Source organism: Onychostoma macrolepis, chromosome 21 (assembly GCF_012432095.1).
Source record: "Onychostoma macrolepis isolate SWU-2019 chromosome 21, ASM1243209v1, whole genome shotgun sequence".
Classification (NCBI taxonomy): Eukaryota; Metazoa; Chordata; class Actinopteri; order Cypriniformes; family Cyprinidae; genus Onychostoma; species Onychostoma macrolepis.
The window spans coordinates 15800438-15816330 of NC_081175.1; the positions used below are offsets into that span (position 1 = coordinate 15800438).

At 36.1% G+C, this 15893-nt stretch overlaps 1 protein-coding gene across 2 annotated transcripts in view; it reads left to right on the plus strand.

Moving 5' to 3' along the window:
- myo5b (myosin VB) overlaps positions 1-11155 on the plus strand; it is a 60772-nt gene extending 49617 nt beyond the window's left edge. Inside the window, exons 29-40 of one of the 2 annotated variants that reach the window (XM_058758304.1) lie at positions 341-426; positions 2102-2179; positions 2382-2580; positions 4072-4165; positions 4250-4381; positions 4459-4610; positions 7251-7340; positions 7521-7671; positions 7769-8063; positions 8159-8333; positions 8418-8498; positions 9567-11155. In XM_058758304.1, coding sequence (XP_058614287.1) covers positions 341-426; positions 2102-2179; positions 2382-2580; positions 4072-4165; positions 4250-4381; positions 4459-4610; positions 7251-7340; positions 7521-7671; positions 7769-8063; positions 8159-8333; positions 8418-8498; positions 9567-9719 — 1686 coding nt within the window. In that variant the 3' untranslated portion in view covers positions 9720-11155. The remainder of the gene's footprint in view (positions 1-340; positions 427-2101; positions 2180-2381; positions 2581-4071; positions 4166-4249; positions 4382-4458; positions 4611-7250; positions 7341-7520; positions 7672-7768; positions 8064-8158; positions 8334-8417; positions 8499-9566) is intronic. The other variant, XM_058758305.1, reaches the window with a different exon arrangement.
- The last annotated feature ends 4738 nt before the right edge of the window (positions 11156-15893 follow it).

Consider the following 15893-nt stretch of genomic DNA (forward strand, 5'->3'; position numbering starts at 1 on the left):
TGATGGAGCTCAGAGTTATTTAAGTTCAGGGAAAGTTCAGTGTAATAGTGATGGTGTGTCTGAGCTTTACAGAAGATGTACTGCACTGAAAATGGCTTTATATCCACCTGCCTTTCTGAATCTGCTGAGGTCGGCGAATCAGTGTCAGCATTGATTATGCTCGGAAAGAAAGTTCTTTTTCTCATTCTCACTGTTATATTTAAGGTTTATGTGTTGTTGAAATGGAGTGTCCATACACTAAGGAGAAAACTTTTCTCTCTGCAAGAATGCTTCAGTGCACTAAAATATCTATAAACATACATTCATTGTTTCCTTTTAATATATTGTTTCATTCAAACAGGATTCCAATGATGAATCAAAATGGACCAACAACAAGAAGCCTGTGGACTCGGAGGACACTGTTGAAGCGCCTGATTTAAAGAAGAAGTAAGGCAGTCCAATCTATGTAATGAAATGCTTTTAAAAGGACATCAGCTCTCCTCCAAATACTCATTTGTCTATTTTAATGAAGATTGAATCCAGTGGTATTGACCGTTCATCTGGGTCTAGAGCAGCTCTCTGATTCAGCTCTTCATGCTCCGTCTGCTTTCATTTGCAGCAGTATACCTGTGTTTTCTGACCCACATTACTGGCGAGCAAATCGCTTCTCATGAATTAGCATAGTGCTGCCTCAAACAAGCACTCACGGTCTCAAAGCTAACATTTTAAAAGTTATCTGCAATATTTCTGTCAAATTTATAGACCACCACTGGCAAAACATTTTTTGCCATGAAACATTTATTTTACATTCATACTAGTTTTAATACTAGTATTCAAACTGACATTTTTCATATTATATTCTGTTGCACTACAGCATCATGTCTACTGCTCTAAAACAAAGGTGAGCTTTAGAGATAACCACTTACAATATTTAGTGACATTTTTTTTTTCTTGGTGCAAATTGAGTTATAAAGTTATAAAAACAGACACCATTTTTATTCTTAACCACACACGGGATATTATAGGAAACTAATGATACTTCTAAAACCAACTAGAAGATGAAGGGTTTTGCAGCTTTCAGATGCAGCCATAGAGTTTTAGAAAATTAAAACATCGCTGCTTCTTAAAGGTAAATTTGAACTAAAAAGTAAATGACTGATTCAAATTGCGTCTCAACAGTTCAGGGTCACTAAGATTTTATTTAATATTTTTGATACTTTTATTCAGCAAGGATGCATTAAATTGAATTGAAAGTGATAGTAAAGACTTTTATAATGCTAAAAATATTTATATTTTAAATTAATGACTCCAAATTTTTGAACAGTAGATAAGACTATCATTCTCATTTGATGTAAACACAGTATTAAATTGCAATTCCATATAAAGTTACTGACCAGCTGGCAAGTATCTTTTTTACAAACTCACAAAAAAACACTTTTTGCCCTCATTTGGCACTTGCTGAGTGTTCATTTTGGACTCTTAATAGTGCAATAAATAAAAAGGTGCCACAGTACACAAATATTTACATTTTCACCTCTGGCTTTGTATCTTTTTACCTCTGGCCACAGTGTTAAATCTGAACTTTCATACTGTCCAATATCCATCTAGGCTGCATGACACTTTCTCTGACACTTTTGTAAAGTGGTCTTTGAAAGATAAAGTGACAGATGTTAGATGAGGTACTCATTACCTGTGAAAGAATACATTTTCGTACTCTTGAGGTCTCAGGACTTGGCACTTTAAACACCATCTGATTTCTCATGCGTTTTCCCTCCTTTCTCTATTTCTCATTTCCTGTGAGTGCCACATCTTCTTGCAGACATTACTTGTGCAGGCAGCTCGCCTAAAAAAAACTGAAACCTTATATCCTAGAGAAATAACCAAAGTCATAGCAGCTACATGACCTCTTTACTTGAAGGTAATATGGGTGAAATGGAGCTGGGTAATTCAGATGTGCCCTCATGCTCAATATGACGTCTTCACAGACTAATCTAACCTGCCATGCCTTGCTTTGCTACACTAACTGGCCCTTGCCATCTTGTCATTCTTCTATTTTGCTTTCTCTCCTGTCTGTCTGCTGCTGCTCCTCTGTCTCTTTGGCTCTCTGTTACTCGGATGCCAGTAAAGCTCAAGACTGGGGTTATTTGAATGAAGATGGGGAGCTTGGCCTGGCCTACCAGGGTCTAAAGCAAGTTGCCAGGTTGTGCTTTAAATTTCTTGGATTTCACTCCAGGTTTAACTGGATTTTGAGGCTTCTGTTCCTGTCAGTGTTTATCAATCAGTAAAGGACCATTGGGCATATATTCAGTTTTGTCACTTTTGAGAAGTGTTTTGAGGGCTAACTGAAGTTTATACACCAGTTTACACTCACTTATACCATATTGTGGCATGTTTGTGTTCAGGCTGCTGGAGAGCCAGCTGCAGACGCAGTCTCGACAGCACAAGGATGAGTTAGAGGCTCTCCACACACAAATTGAGCTGCTGAAGGACAATTTGGAGAAGAAGCAGGAAATGCTGGACCACTTCTCCACCCTTTCTCCTGATGCTCTGGTGGAGTTCAGCGTGCAGCAGGAGATCACACGCCTCACTAATGAAAACCTGGTGAGACCTTATCTCAGATATAATTTATGTAATCAGCATTATTGTCTTCTCTTTTTTTTCTTTTTTCTTTTTTTGGAAAATGCCTAGATATACCTAAAACAAGCAGTGTTCATTTTGACAGCAAATTTTGATTGTCTTTGGACTAAAATACCATTTAGTTTTAATTGTATTTTAGTCGTTTGAATTGTTTTAGTCTTAGTCTAATTTTAGTCTAAAATTTAATGGGTTTAGTTAGTGTAATGCCTTTTTATTAAGTATTTTTCTAAAATTTCCAAACTCGTTATATATTCCCGGAGAAAATATCTATTAACCTGGTAATATGAATGATATTAAAGTTTGAACATTCAATATAAACAAAGATTTAACTGACACATAACATGTCTTTATCTACAAAAGACAAAACGCCTTTCATAACGAAAAAAGAATGGATGAAAAGATGGTCCTCTTTTCAATAAAACACCAGTGATTATAGAGCCTATAATATGCATTCTTTATAACAACTTGCATGCAACATCCTTCATTCTTTCAAGTAGACATATTTATTTATATAATTAAATTTAGATTAATCCTAATTAGAGCTACTAAGGTGATTCAGTCAAGAGCAATGAGTGATTTCCTCACTTTTGTTGATACATTAACAAAAAGTCACAGACAATAACTAAATTAAGGCTGCTGCCCCTTTAAAACTGACTGCACAGATTCAATATACTGGCGATTATACAGTTTACATTCACTTAAGATGTAACCGGGTGTGTTTACATAAATACTCGTCAAAACAGACTTTGTGTATTAAGTAGTCAGTAGTCGAATTCAGTAGTCGTGCGCTGTTCGAGAGGCACTTTTCTGTGTGCGCTCAGAAAACCAGACCGAATTAAATGCTCCTTTGTGTCATCACGCTTTTCAAATTTATCCATATGTCTGCTCTTCAAATGTTCAAATGTGCGCATCTACCCTCCTTTCCACGCAGGAGATTCGTTCTGACTGGATCTCTGTCCAGTTGTCTCTCCCTAACATTTTCATCTTTTTTTTAATTTATTTTTTTTAATCCCTTAAAATCTGAATTTTCGTCATTGTTTTTGTCATTCAAAAGAGTTTTTTTTATCATCTCGTTTTTGTCTGAAAAAATGTTTACGAAAATTTTGAATATACAAATATTTTTCATCAACGAAATGAACACTGAAAACAAGATCAATTGTATTTTCAGAGAATAGATTTTGAATGAAGCATATTTTTTTCTTAAATTGGCTAATTGTTTGTGTTGCTTTAAGCATGAACTCTGAATTGTGTTAGATTTATGGTAAAACAAATAAACTGTTTGTCATTGCGATAAGAAAAATAAAACAAAATTTTGCACAATCAATTTTGCTAAAACATATTAAATTCATCTTGTTTTAAGAATATTTACTTATTTTGACTGGAAAACAAGACAATTGTTTTTCAATGAGCCCTTGACATTCTCACTCAAGATGATGGTGATTTATTGTTCTCCAGGATCTGAAGGAACTTCTTGAGAAGTTAGAGAAGAATGAGAAGAAGTTGAAGAAGCAGTTGAGGATCTATATGAAGAAAGTGCAAGAGCTGGAAGGTTAAACATCTGTCTTTCATCTGTGTGTTTAACGTTGTCTTGTACTTATTGCCATTTGCTGATGTGCTGTTATTCTTCGTACAGTGTCTCAGGCCACAAAGAGCAGACCAGAGCTGACTCGTCAGGTCACTGTACAGAGGAAAGAAAAGGACTTTGAAGGCATGCTGGAGTACTACAAAGAAGATGAGGCTTTGCTGGTCAAGTCTTTAGTTACAGGTATATGTAGTTACATGCAGGCCTGTTTTAATGTGGAGGTCCTGTAGCTATGTTAAATGCACAAGTCTTGTCTTTAGACATGAAGCCCAATGCTGTGTCGGCCACAGTCCCCTGCCTCCCTGCTTACATCCTCTTCATGTGTATCCGTCATGCCGACTACATCAACGACGACCAGAAAGTTCATTCACTCCTTACCGCAACCATCAATGCCATCAAAAAGGTCCTGAAGGTATGTATACTGTATGTAATCACATCAACACACTCCCAGAATTCAAACCAGCTACACTACTATTCGAAAGTTTGTTTGTTTTTAAAGAAATTAATACTTTTATTCAGCAAGTATGCATTAAATTGATCAAAAGTTTCAATAAAGTCAATTATAATGTTAAAGAAATGATCTGTTTAACATAAATGCTGAGTTTAAAAGTAAAGACATGTATAATGTTTTTTTTTTTTGTTTTTTTTTAAATCTGTTTTTTATAAATGGTTTTAACATTCTATTAATCAAATAATCCTGAAAAATATATTTCACAGTTTTCACCAAAATATTAAGCAGCACAACCGTTTTTCAACACTGATGAAAAAAAAATTCTTGAGCACCAGCATATTAGAATGATTTCTGAAGGGTCATGTGCAGTGGCGGATCTAGGGGTGGGGCCAGAGGGGCACCGGCCCCCGCTGAAATCTGATTGGCCCCTGAAGTGCCCCTGTCCTGTCACTCATCGCAGATTTACGTTAGCGTTAAGTCGTTTGAAATTCAACCTGTGCACCGCATCTTAACAAGCTTTAATTGTAAATATGAACGTGCATGTGTATGTATGAATGAGGCATTTATATATATGACATGTATAGCCCCGCATCATTGACATTACCAGATGTTACAAAACGCCGCTCATTCAAGGACGTCAAGTTTCTTTCTGTTTGTAATCTAATCTTGTAAGTGGTTTCTGTATATTACTCGGGGTTTTTTTTTTTTTTTGAAATTTTTTTTTTTGTGTATTGATGTCTATTGTCTCTGTTCCTTAAGCCTGATTTGTAAAGTGACCTTGAGTGCTAGAAAGGCGCTATATAAATAAAAATTATTATTATTATTATTATTATTATTATTATTAAGGACGTGCATTTACTGCATAGACGGCGCAAGAGCATAACGTAGGCTGCAGTAAGTGTCTAAAACGAATGTGCACAGTTCAAATGAATAATACAATTTGCGCTATTTAACTTAATGCTGTTGAACCTACTTTACAAAGCAAACTTTTTTTCGAAAATAAAATGTTTCTCGGGTGGAAGTTGCGTTCGTTACATTAGGTTCCAAGCGCGTTTTCTTTCAGAATCATCACTGACATGTAGAAAAACTGTAGCATTTTGTTTAAAATGAAAGTAAGATTAAGATCCGCACGTCACATAGACCCGGTGTGCTAAAACTGTTTGGCTGAAAATAGTGGAATAGTGTGGAAAGTGCATAATATTAGTCATATGATTCTCGGTAACACTGCAATAAGGAATTAAACTATTACCGGTTTCACGATGAAATTTCGACATGTATAGTGTAATTCACACTCGAAGCCAGAGACGTTTTATGGCGTTCCAGCAAATTCCACACATACGCATCACTAAATATAAATGAATATAAAGCAGATCTAAACGTTTTCACAGATGAAACATGAAGACAATAAACACACGATTGCGACAATATATTGTTAATCTGTGTTATTCAAGCCATCTCAGCTATTTTTTAAGAATAGTATATATTTATAATGCAATTCTAATAGACCTAGCCGTTACCTATGAAAATAATGCATTTTTTTGCCTCATTAATAAGAAGCCTCATCAGATTGCATAAGTTGTTTCAAACACTCAGTGGCGTTTTAAAATGGGTTTTTAGTAAATATATGTGTTGGTAAGGGTGTCTATGCTGTCTAGTAGGTAGGCAACTTAATAGGTTTTGGAACAAAGCTGTTTCTTTGTGTTGTTTATTTTATTTTTCTTTCTTTCTTTCTTTCTTCCTTTCTTTCTTTATTTGCTAGCTATGTTCGTAAACCAATTTTAAAACCAACCGTCATCACTCATTATATAGGTTAATAAATGCACTAAAAAATGTCTTTGAAAAGAAATCTTGTGTGAAAGTGCTCAGATGCTTGGATTGAGTTTGGCAAGTCATTCCACCAGGAGGGAACAGTTCATGAAAAAGTCTGTGAAAGTGATTTTGTGCCTCTTTGGGATGAACAATAATTTGTCGTTCACTTGCAGAACGTAAGCTTCTAGAGGGCACATAGTTCTGAAGTATTGAATTTAGGTAAAGGTGTGCAGAGCCAGTGGTGGTTTTGTAGGCAAACATTAATGCCTTGAATTTTATGCGAGCAGGTATTGGTAGCCAGTGCACATTGATGAACAGAGATCTATCTATCTATCCATCTATCCATCTCTCTCTCTCTCTCTCTCTATATATATATATATATACACACACACACACGGAAATATTTAAGCTGTTATTGTTAAAGTTTCCAAAGACTTGAATGATAAACTTGGCCCCTCTCTGTAAATGGTGGCCCCATTGTGGCCCCTGCTTCTAAAAAATCCTAGATCCGCCACTGGTCATGTGACACTGAAGACTGGAGTAATGATGCTGAAAATTCAGCTTTGCCATCATAGGAATAAATTTAGTTTTAGAATATATAAAAATTTAATAATATAATTTAATTATATGAATATTACTTTGTTTTATTGTATTTATGATCAAATAAATGCAGCCTAGCTGAACAAGAGACTTTTTAAAAACTTAAATCCTGCTGACCCCAAACTTGAAAGTAATGTATAAACCCATAATGATTCCATTATTCCTCTTTTTTTTTTTTTATCTTCTCTCCAGAGAAACAACGATGACTTTGAGATGACCTCCTTCTGGCTGGCAAATGCCAGTAGACTTCTGCACTGTCTGAAGCAGTACAGCGGGGATGAGGTGAGATTTTTATTTTGTCCAGTGATTTCAGCTGCAAATATAAGAGCCAGTTCCATGTACCACACTTTAGCATGTTTAACCAACCATTAAGTACAGATAATGTGTGAAAAGTGTGGTTTTAAGCCACAGGTGACCCCGTCTAGATCACTTGTATGATTTGGCTGTTGCTTCCTGTCACAGGCATTCATGACACAGAACACTGGCAAGCAGAACGAGCACTGCCTGAAGAACTTTGACCTGGCTGAGTATCGGCAGGTTCTGAGTGACCTCTCCATCCAGATCTATCAGCAGCTCATCAGAGTAGCAGAAGGCATCATGCAACCCATGATTGGTGGGTACAGAGAGACACCAGACCACTATAACCACTAAAAATGGAATTGTTTGCACATTCTAATATTTCATAATGTTTTTGTGTTTGATTTCGGCAGTTTCTGCCATGCTTGAGAGCGAGAGCATCCCCAGCCTGGCCGGAGTGAAGCCCATGGGCTACAGGAACCGCTCCTCTAGTTTGGACTGTGAGAGCGGCGGTCCAGCGGGCTACACGCTACAGGCCCTGATCAGGCAGCTGGGACAGTTTCACACCATCATGGCGGACCACGGCCTGGACCCTGAGATCAGCCAGCAGGTGGTTCGCCAGCTCTTCTACTCCATCAATGCAGTGACCCTCAACAACCTGCTGCTGCGCAAGGATGTCTGCTCTTGGAGTACCGGCATGCAGCTCAGGTACACGTTTGATCAAATCCGTGTAAATCCATGGCCTTGTTATGTCTTCAGGACGTCGGGTGAATGTAACATCCATCTCATTGGTGTCATTTCAGGTACAACATCAGTCAGTTGGAGGAATGGCTGAGAGGAAAGAATCTGTACCAGATTGGAGCCGTAGCCACCATGGAACCTGTTATCCAGGCCGCTCAGCTGCTGCAGGTGAAGAAGAAGACCTCCCAAGATGCAGAGGCCATTTGCTCACTCTGTACCGCCCTGAGCTTACAGCAGGTAGACATTTAACATTCATTTTTTCTTTATTCATTGTTTTTTTTTTCTTCATTGGCTTAATCATGCTATTCTACTTCACCTCAGATTGTGAAGATCCTCAACTTGTACACACCACTCAATGAGTTTGAGGAACGAGTCACTGTGTCTTTCATAAGAGACATACAGGTAAACACACTATGGACACACACTTGCTAGGGTGTACCAAAATTTCAGTAGTCCATAACAAAATCCGTAACACTCCTCTAATAACAATTTTGAAGCTACAACAAAAAAAGGCTAGTAAACACACTCCTGCCTAAAAAGTTGAATATCACCAAATTCAGTGTATAATTAATATTAAGGAATTTATTGTATATAATAGATATATTATAGATTAATATTACACACCACTGTTTAAAAGTTTGTGGTTGGTAAGGTTTATGTTTGGTCCAGAAGATCTGTTCATATTGCTCTACAAGGCTGAACTAATTTGAACAGAAATACAGTGAAAATGGTCAAATTGTGAAATATTATTACAATTTAAAATAACTGTTTGAATATATATAAAATGCAATGTATTTTTTTTATTTCTGAAAATTCAGCCAATACTCCAGTCTTCAGTGTCAATTGATCCTTCAGAAAGGATTCTTACATCCTGACTTGGTGCTCAAGAAACAATTCTTGTTATTATCATTGAAAACAGTTGTGCTGCTTAATATTTTTATGGAAACTTTTCAGGATTCTTTGAATAAAAAGTTCAGCATTTATTGAGTAGACAGAACAGCATTTATTTAAAATAGAAATATGTTGTAACATAATTAGTGACTTTACTGTAATTTTTAATTAATGCATTTATTCTTTGCTGAATAAAAAAATTAATTTCTTTTAAAAGTTAAAAATTTTATTTTTAATACATGTTATTTATTCATGTAGTAATTTAAGTGCAGTTTTGTCTTTTTATTGTCAAATATTACTGTTTGGTTAATTATAAATTGACTTTTTAAATAAATTTTTGTATAGATAGCTGCACACTTGCTAGTTCTGTTTACACTACAAAATCTGAAGTAGAGATCCCACATTTTAACATGCATTTGATTTTGTTTCCTTGCAACTAAAGTCAAAAATAATTTTTTTTGAAAGTGTTCAAAAGCTGATATAAGTTAGTATTGTCTTGATCAGATCAGTATTTTCTGCAGTGTTTGATGGCTTCTTAATGAGCATGTCCAATAAATACTCTCATTTCTCCTTTCGCAGAATCGCCTCAAAGAACGAATAGAAAACAACCAACTGCTTGCAGACACTAAATACACCTTCCCTGTGCTCTTCCCTTACACTCCATCAGCGCTCAGTCTGGAAACCGTACACATCCCTGCCTCCCTCAGCCTAGACTTCCTCACACGGGTCTGACATCTCAATCTCTCTGTCTCACTCTGAGGTCTCCCGAGTCAGACCTGTGGCCTGCAGCGGCCCGTCGCAGATCTGCTAACCCACATACTAACAACACCACACGTGTGGGATTTACAGTATCAACATTTAACAAGACGGACAATCTCCCTGACCAACTAACTGTGGTGTTGAGACGGTTTCATTAAGGGGGGAAATAAGTCTAAATGTTGCAGGTGTAAATACGCTGTCAGCCTTTTGACTTTCCTTCTATAACACTCAACCAGTTCTCTCTGGGCTCCCATTTTATACAAGCAAGGCTATTGTAATATGAAGTTTAAACACTATATTTGGATTGGGATGTGTTTGTCTTTGACTAATTCTTATGATTAAACAAGTGTAATCTAAATTAAAGTAAGAGGGTTTTGGGCTACTGACATGAAACACTAATGCGAGATGTATGTGTCCGTATTCATGTATCTGTATTAGTGTGCACTGACTTTGTGTTTGTAATGGAAAAGTGTCTTTATTTCCCTTGCTTGTGCTGGAGCACAGTCTCATCTCAGAAACATGGGCTCCCACTGCAACTCCACCATCTCGCTTTTTTTTTTTCTAGGTGAACTTTTAAAATCGGCTGCCAAGATTCATTCCCACAGCCTCTAGCAAAAAGAAGCAGGAAATCTCTGCATTGCAGTGGCTGTTGCCAGTGAATCGGACTCTCCGGACATGGGCTTTTCAAGCTTTTTTTTTTTCTCCCCATGTGTTGAAGAAACAGATGCAGAAACTTGGGACCCTGACTCACAGGGCCAGCAAATGTGGCCGATCGTGAAAGTGACCATGACAAGTTGAAGTATGTAGAGCGGAGAGAACGAGGGTGATGAGAGGAGTTTGAGCTGGGATATTTAATATTGTCGAAATGAATAATCCTGTGATTGTTTTCTGGTGGAATCTAGAATGTGCTGGAAGGCATGTGCAAGTATGATGAAGAAACGTATCTAAAGAGGCATCATATACACTGGGATGAGTTTTATGGTGTACAGAAAACACATTCTCAAAACTACCAGGTTACTATTTCATGAAAGCAATTATCACAATTTACTTTATACTTTTGCACAGCTCTGTAAATGATTGTGTAATCAAATAGCAATAACTACGCATTTACTTAAAAAAAAAAAAAAGAAAAGAAAAAAGAAAGAAAAAGTACAATTTTATACAATCTCTTAAGATTTTCCCTTCATTTTGTATGTTGCCAACAAACTGGGCTGTTCTGCAAGAATAGTGCATCATGTCAATTCAGGATACTGTATTTTGTTTCAAAGAGGTAATTCACGTTTTAGTTTTAGGTTTCAAAGTTTATACAAAACTGTCAAAATCTCATGTATTGCACTATCACTCTTTGGATACAACTTTCTGGATTGAAATGGTTCTTTCAATGCCAATAAAGTAAGAACTGTCAATTTTCATAATTGTATTCTTGTTATTTTGTAAATATATTGTATATATATATTTTTTTTACCATTAATTTTACATTGACCATAAGCACTTCTAATGCCACAGTCCCTTGTTTTTATGTTCTTCTAAGCAAGGGTTGTTTTTATTTGTTTTTGTTTTTTTTACTGCCCTCTACCGACCATATGTGTAACATCTGGAGTTGGGTCGGAGCTGTGAAAAATTACACGCTTTTATCTAAATTATTGCTCCTTTTAAATCCTGATACATCAGATTGGGAAATTATGTATATGTTTCATGTATAATGTGCTTTTTTTTTTCAGTGACACTCAAACATTAAGTACTTTGCCCTGTCTCACATTACACCATGCATGCTATGTGTGGTATGAAACTCACACTTCTGAAAAAGCAGATCACACCAATTTATTCGGTCTTTATTCTAATGCTCCAAAATATCACACTGATTATTTTAATTTTAACTGATAAAACGCACACGAACACATCCTGAATGATCATCATAAGTTACAGGCAGCTGATGCTAATTTAATTTAAATAACTATTATTTATCGATTTCATTAATTTCATACTTTGGGGGTCAGTGACAATCTGTCTGAAGGTTCAGTAGCGAGTGAAGCACTGAATCATTCTCTCAACTGATTTTTTCAGCAATTATGTGTTGCTCCTTTAGCGCTGTCTCCGTTGGTGTGGCAAAAACACAAAGTAGCTAGCAGTATAAAATGTAAGTTATTCACTATTAATGTCTTATTTATTGGACTGATGTGTAAAATGATATCAAAGTTGTGCTTAATTTGATTAATTTTAGGTCAGTTAAAACGCTACATGAACAGCATACACTCTCAGAAATAAAGGTACAAAAGCTGTCACTGGGGCGGTACCTTTTCAAAATGTACACTTTTGTACCTATTAGGTTCTAATATGTACACTTTAAGTACTAATATGTACCTTTAAGGTACCAAAATGGACTCTTTAGGCACAGACATGTACCTTTTGAAAAGGTAATGCCCCAGTGACAGCTTTTGTACTTTTATTTCTGAGAGTGTAGGCTAAATGTCAGTTTTAAAATATATTATGCGAATTAAACATGCCCAGTGCATACTATTAAAAGCTGTAAATGTCAGAACAAGTGTCAAGATTATGAATCAAAAAGCTGTAAAAGTATGCCAGTGAATCATTCTCTCAACTATTCAGGAATTATGTGTTGCTCCTTTAGCGCTGTTTTCGTTGCCGTGGCAAAAATACAAAGTAGCTAGCAATGCTATGTATAAAATGTACGTTATTCAGTATCAATTATTTATTGGACTGATGTGTAAAATGACATCAAAGTTGTGCTTAATTTGATTAATTTTAGGTCAGTTAAAACGCTGCATTAACAACATGTAGTAAATGTCAGTTTTAACATGCAAAATGCATAAAAGCTGTAAATGTCAGAACAAGTGTCAAGATTATGAATAAAAAAGGAAGTCATTATTTTGTCCCTGTTGACCTCATTTGAATATGATTCAGATCAATTCAAATCTTTCAATCTGTTTATCTTTTTTTCAATCACTTTCGATGCTTTCAACTTCCTCGCTGGGGTCTTGTGAATGTGGCTGTACACTTTTTCCCAGACATATGAGCCCTGTGGTAACGGTTGTTGGATGGCAAGACACGCCAGTTTGATCATTTGCCTTGTCTGCTCAACCTGTTTGTGGTAACGTTTTCACAGGAAGTCGTCAAATTTTGGCAATGCAAGCGCTTAAAGATATTTCAAATGCAAACATAGCATAAGACTTGTTAAAAGGCGAGTAGATTTAATACAATATTTTGATATTGTTTTTCTGTGTCCGTAGAAATGTTTCTATCAGCAGTTATTTTAAGGTCAATCCATCAGTCAGAGGAAGTCTATCCACAAACCATGATGTGAATCTGTTTTCATTACTCCTTATCTGCGCTTTGCTTTTTTTTCTTTCACTTTTCTTTAGAAGTAAAACAAATTTGGTGGATACATATGGCCTACCACAACCAACAGACAAAACATCTTAAACACAATTAGCCAAAAGACAATAATACAGAATTTCCAAAATGAAAAACCCTTAGACCTTTTAAACACAGAAAACTCTTCTGTAGTCAATAAAACTTGAGTTTGTGCCTCCATAAAGTGACTTTCTCCCACAAAAAGCAGCTCATCTCCTCCCTCCGTACCACCTGCTTGCATTTCAGGGGTTTTTATAGGAGCTCAAAGATCCCGACCTCAACCAAAGATGAAGGCGGAAAGTGCAGAGGCATTAAAAAAATAGCACCCTATGGTATAGAAGCCTCGAGCGTAGGGTACATACAACAACTGTGTGCAGAGAAACCGCCGATGCTGTTGTTGTGAGATGTTTTTGTGTGATAGGGGCCTACAGCGATAGAGTGTGGTTTCGGCGGGGAGGGGGAAGGGGCTCTTACAATGCAACTCAAAGTACTTGTCGCTTCTCTTTGCACCATGTTACTCTTCTCTAATGGTGCCCTTTAGCCACGTGGTTACTTACCAACTTCTCTGGTTATTGGCGCCGACCAAAGGAAAAGATGTCTCACTGTTTCTGCGGAAAACACAAATGACTGAGCTAAAACGTATCTGTGCTTTCTCCCCTTTCTTGTTCTCACATGATCATTGCTGAGCTACGGCATGTTAACCGCAGTAGTCGCCCACGGACGCATTCGAGAGTACTTACACTAGCAACCCTGAAACCCTCCTCCTCACTGATGCTGCACCATCCTACTCTGTAGGCCTAAAAATCGCTTTACAACACGGGACTTTTCGGTCCTTGTACACGTTTTGTCATATAACTTATGATTTGGCGTTATATGATGTAGGAGAATCAGGGCTATATATATATATATATATATATATATATATATATATACATATATATATATATATATATATATATATATATATATATATATAAAATAAAATATAAATGGGGTGTATATATATATATATATATATATATATATATATATACCACCATTTATATTTTCATACAGGTTTGTGTTTAATAATTGTTTTGCTGTTCAATTTTTAAACAGGGTTTTTATTTTTAAAGATTAGACACTTTTTCTAGATGGATTTGACCGAAAACTTATGGCCTTCAAATGAAATTTTTCAGCATTAGCATTGAAATAAACAGGTCACAAATGACCTTTGTCCTCGTTCGTTTGAGGAAATCTTAATCACCACATTGAGTACCAGAGAAATCACATGTTTTCTGCCAGTTTCAAGACAACATGATTTCTTTTAGGGTTATCAGTGTTACCACACCACATCCATTTACGTGGTTACTCGATGGGTCAAAATCCAAATTATCAGCTATGATCAGTTGTAAGACCTTTCTCTGCTTTTTGCCAGTGTCTGCCAGACAGAAACACTTGTAGAGTCATACCGTAAGATCTAGTATTGCTCATGTAGCACTGTTATTTTTTGTATGGTTAAACTTTAACGTTTGGAAACTCCTTGAATCAAATCTTTTTTTTTTTTTTTTGTATCTGAGACTTCTTGTATCATAACCAAAGGTCAATTGCCCTCGAAATATGCAGCTGCACAGCTCAGAAACCACAATATTTCTACAACACAATCACGGCAATATAGACAACACTAGGAAAGGACTAAATATTGTTGTGTACGCAAGACTTTTAGTCATTAGATCAAGCAATAGCCTCAGTAGCCTTTAAATGTTCCTGATATTTTTAAAAGTACAATCTGCAGTACTTTTATCGCAGGATTCATTTAAATGACTTTTAATATCAAACTTTTCTGTCATTTTGTATTGGACAATAATCCTGTTTTGTCTGTGACTTGAACACTTTGTTTACAGGACAGATAGCAGTTTAGATTGACAACGTGTTGGCCTCATTTTTACATAAACCCATTTTCTGGAGGCGACAGGAAGTGGGTTGTAATAGGTTACCACTTGTTTTTGTTTTTTAGATTGAAGGTACATGCTGAGAGAGGACTTTTTCATTTCATATTTACCTGCACTTCTTGCGAATAGTCTGCAAGCAATGCGTGAATATCTAAAAGAGAAAGAAACATGGCAAAACATTTTTAGTGATTTTAGTGGAAACATGTAAAATATTAACAATAATAATCAATAATAATGATTATTATTTCTATAAAAACTTTAATGCATTAAACCGAATCAACTTTAACCTCTAATATCTGTTTTGTTGTCGTTATACATTTTGTGACATGTCTCCTTTTTTCAGGCATGAGTTTCATTCCAACTACCAAAATGTTTGCAATGTTTCGTTTCAGTCAAACCCACAACCTCTGTCTGCTTTGGTTTCTCTTGTTTTGACCTAAATAAAGTGCTGACTGTTCTCCTTTAAGATGCAAAACTTGATGTAACTGCTATTACAGTTACGTATGGTAAAGAGTGGTGGTCCTCAACTGGTGGGTGGTAATCCAAAAACGGGTTTGTTCAAATCCAGTTGCAGATAGCAGCAAGAAAACTGATTGATTAATGAATCATATCATATAGGACACCAAAACGCTTCTTTTTGTTGCTGACGTCAAAGACCACATCAAATCAAATTACAGTATTTTCTCGTAAATTTAACCTCTCTTGGTTATTTTCAAAACAGTGAGGATAAATTTCAAATATTTCATAGTTGATTGTAAGGACTGTACTTTTGTAGGCTAAACAGTTTTGATTCTGTCTTGGGTTACCACTTGTCTAAAGTTAAAGTATAGGTCCTGCTGAAGTT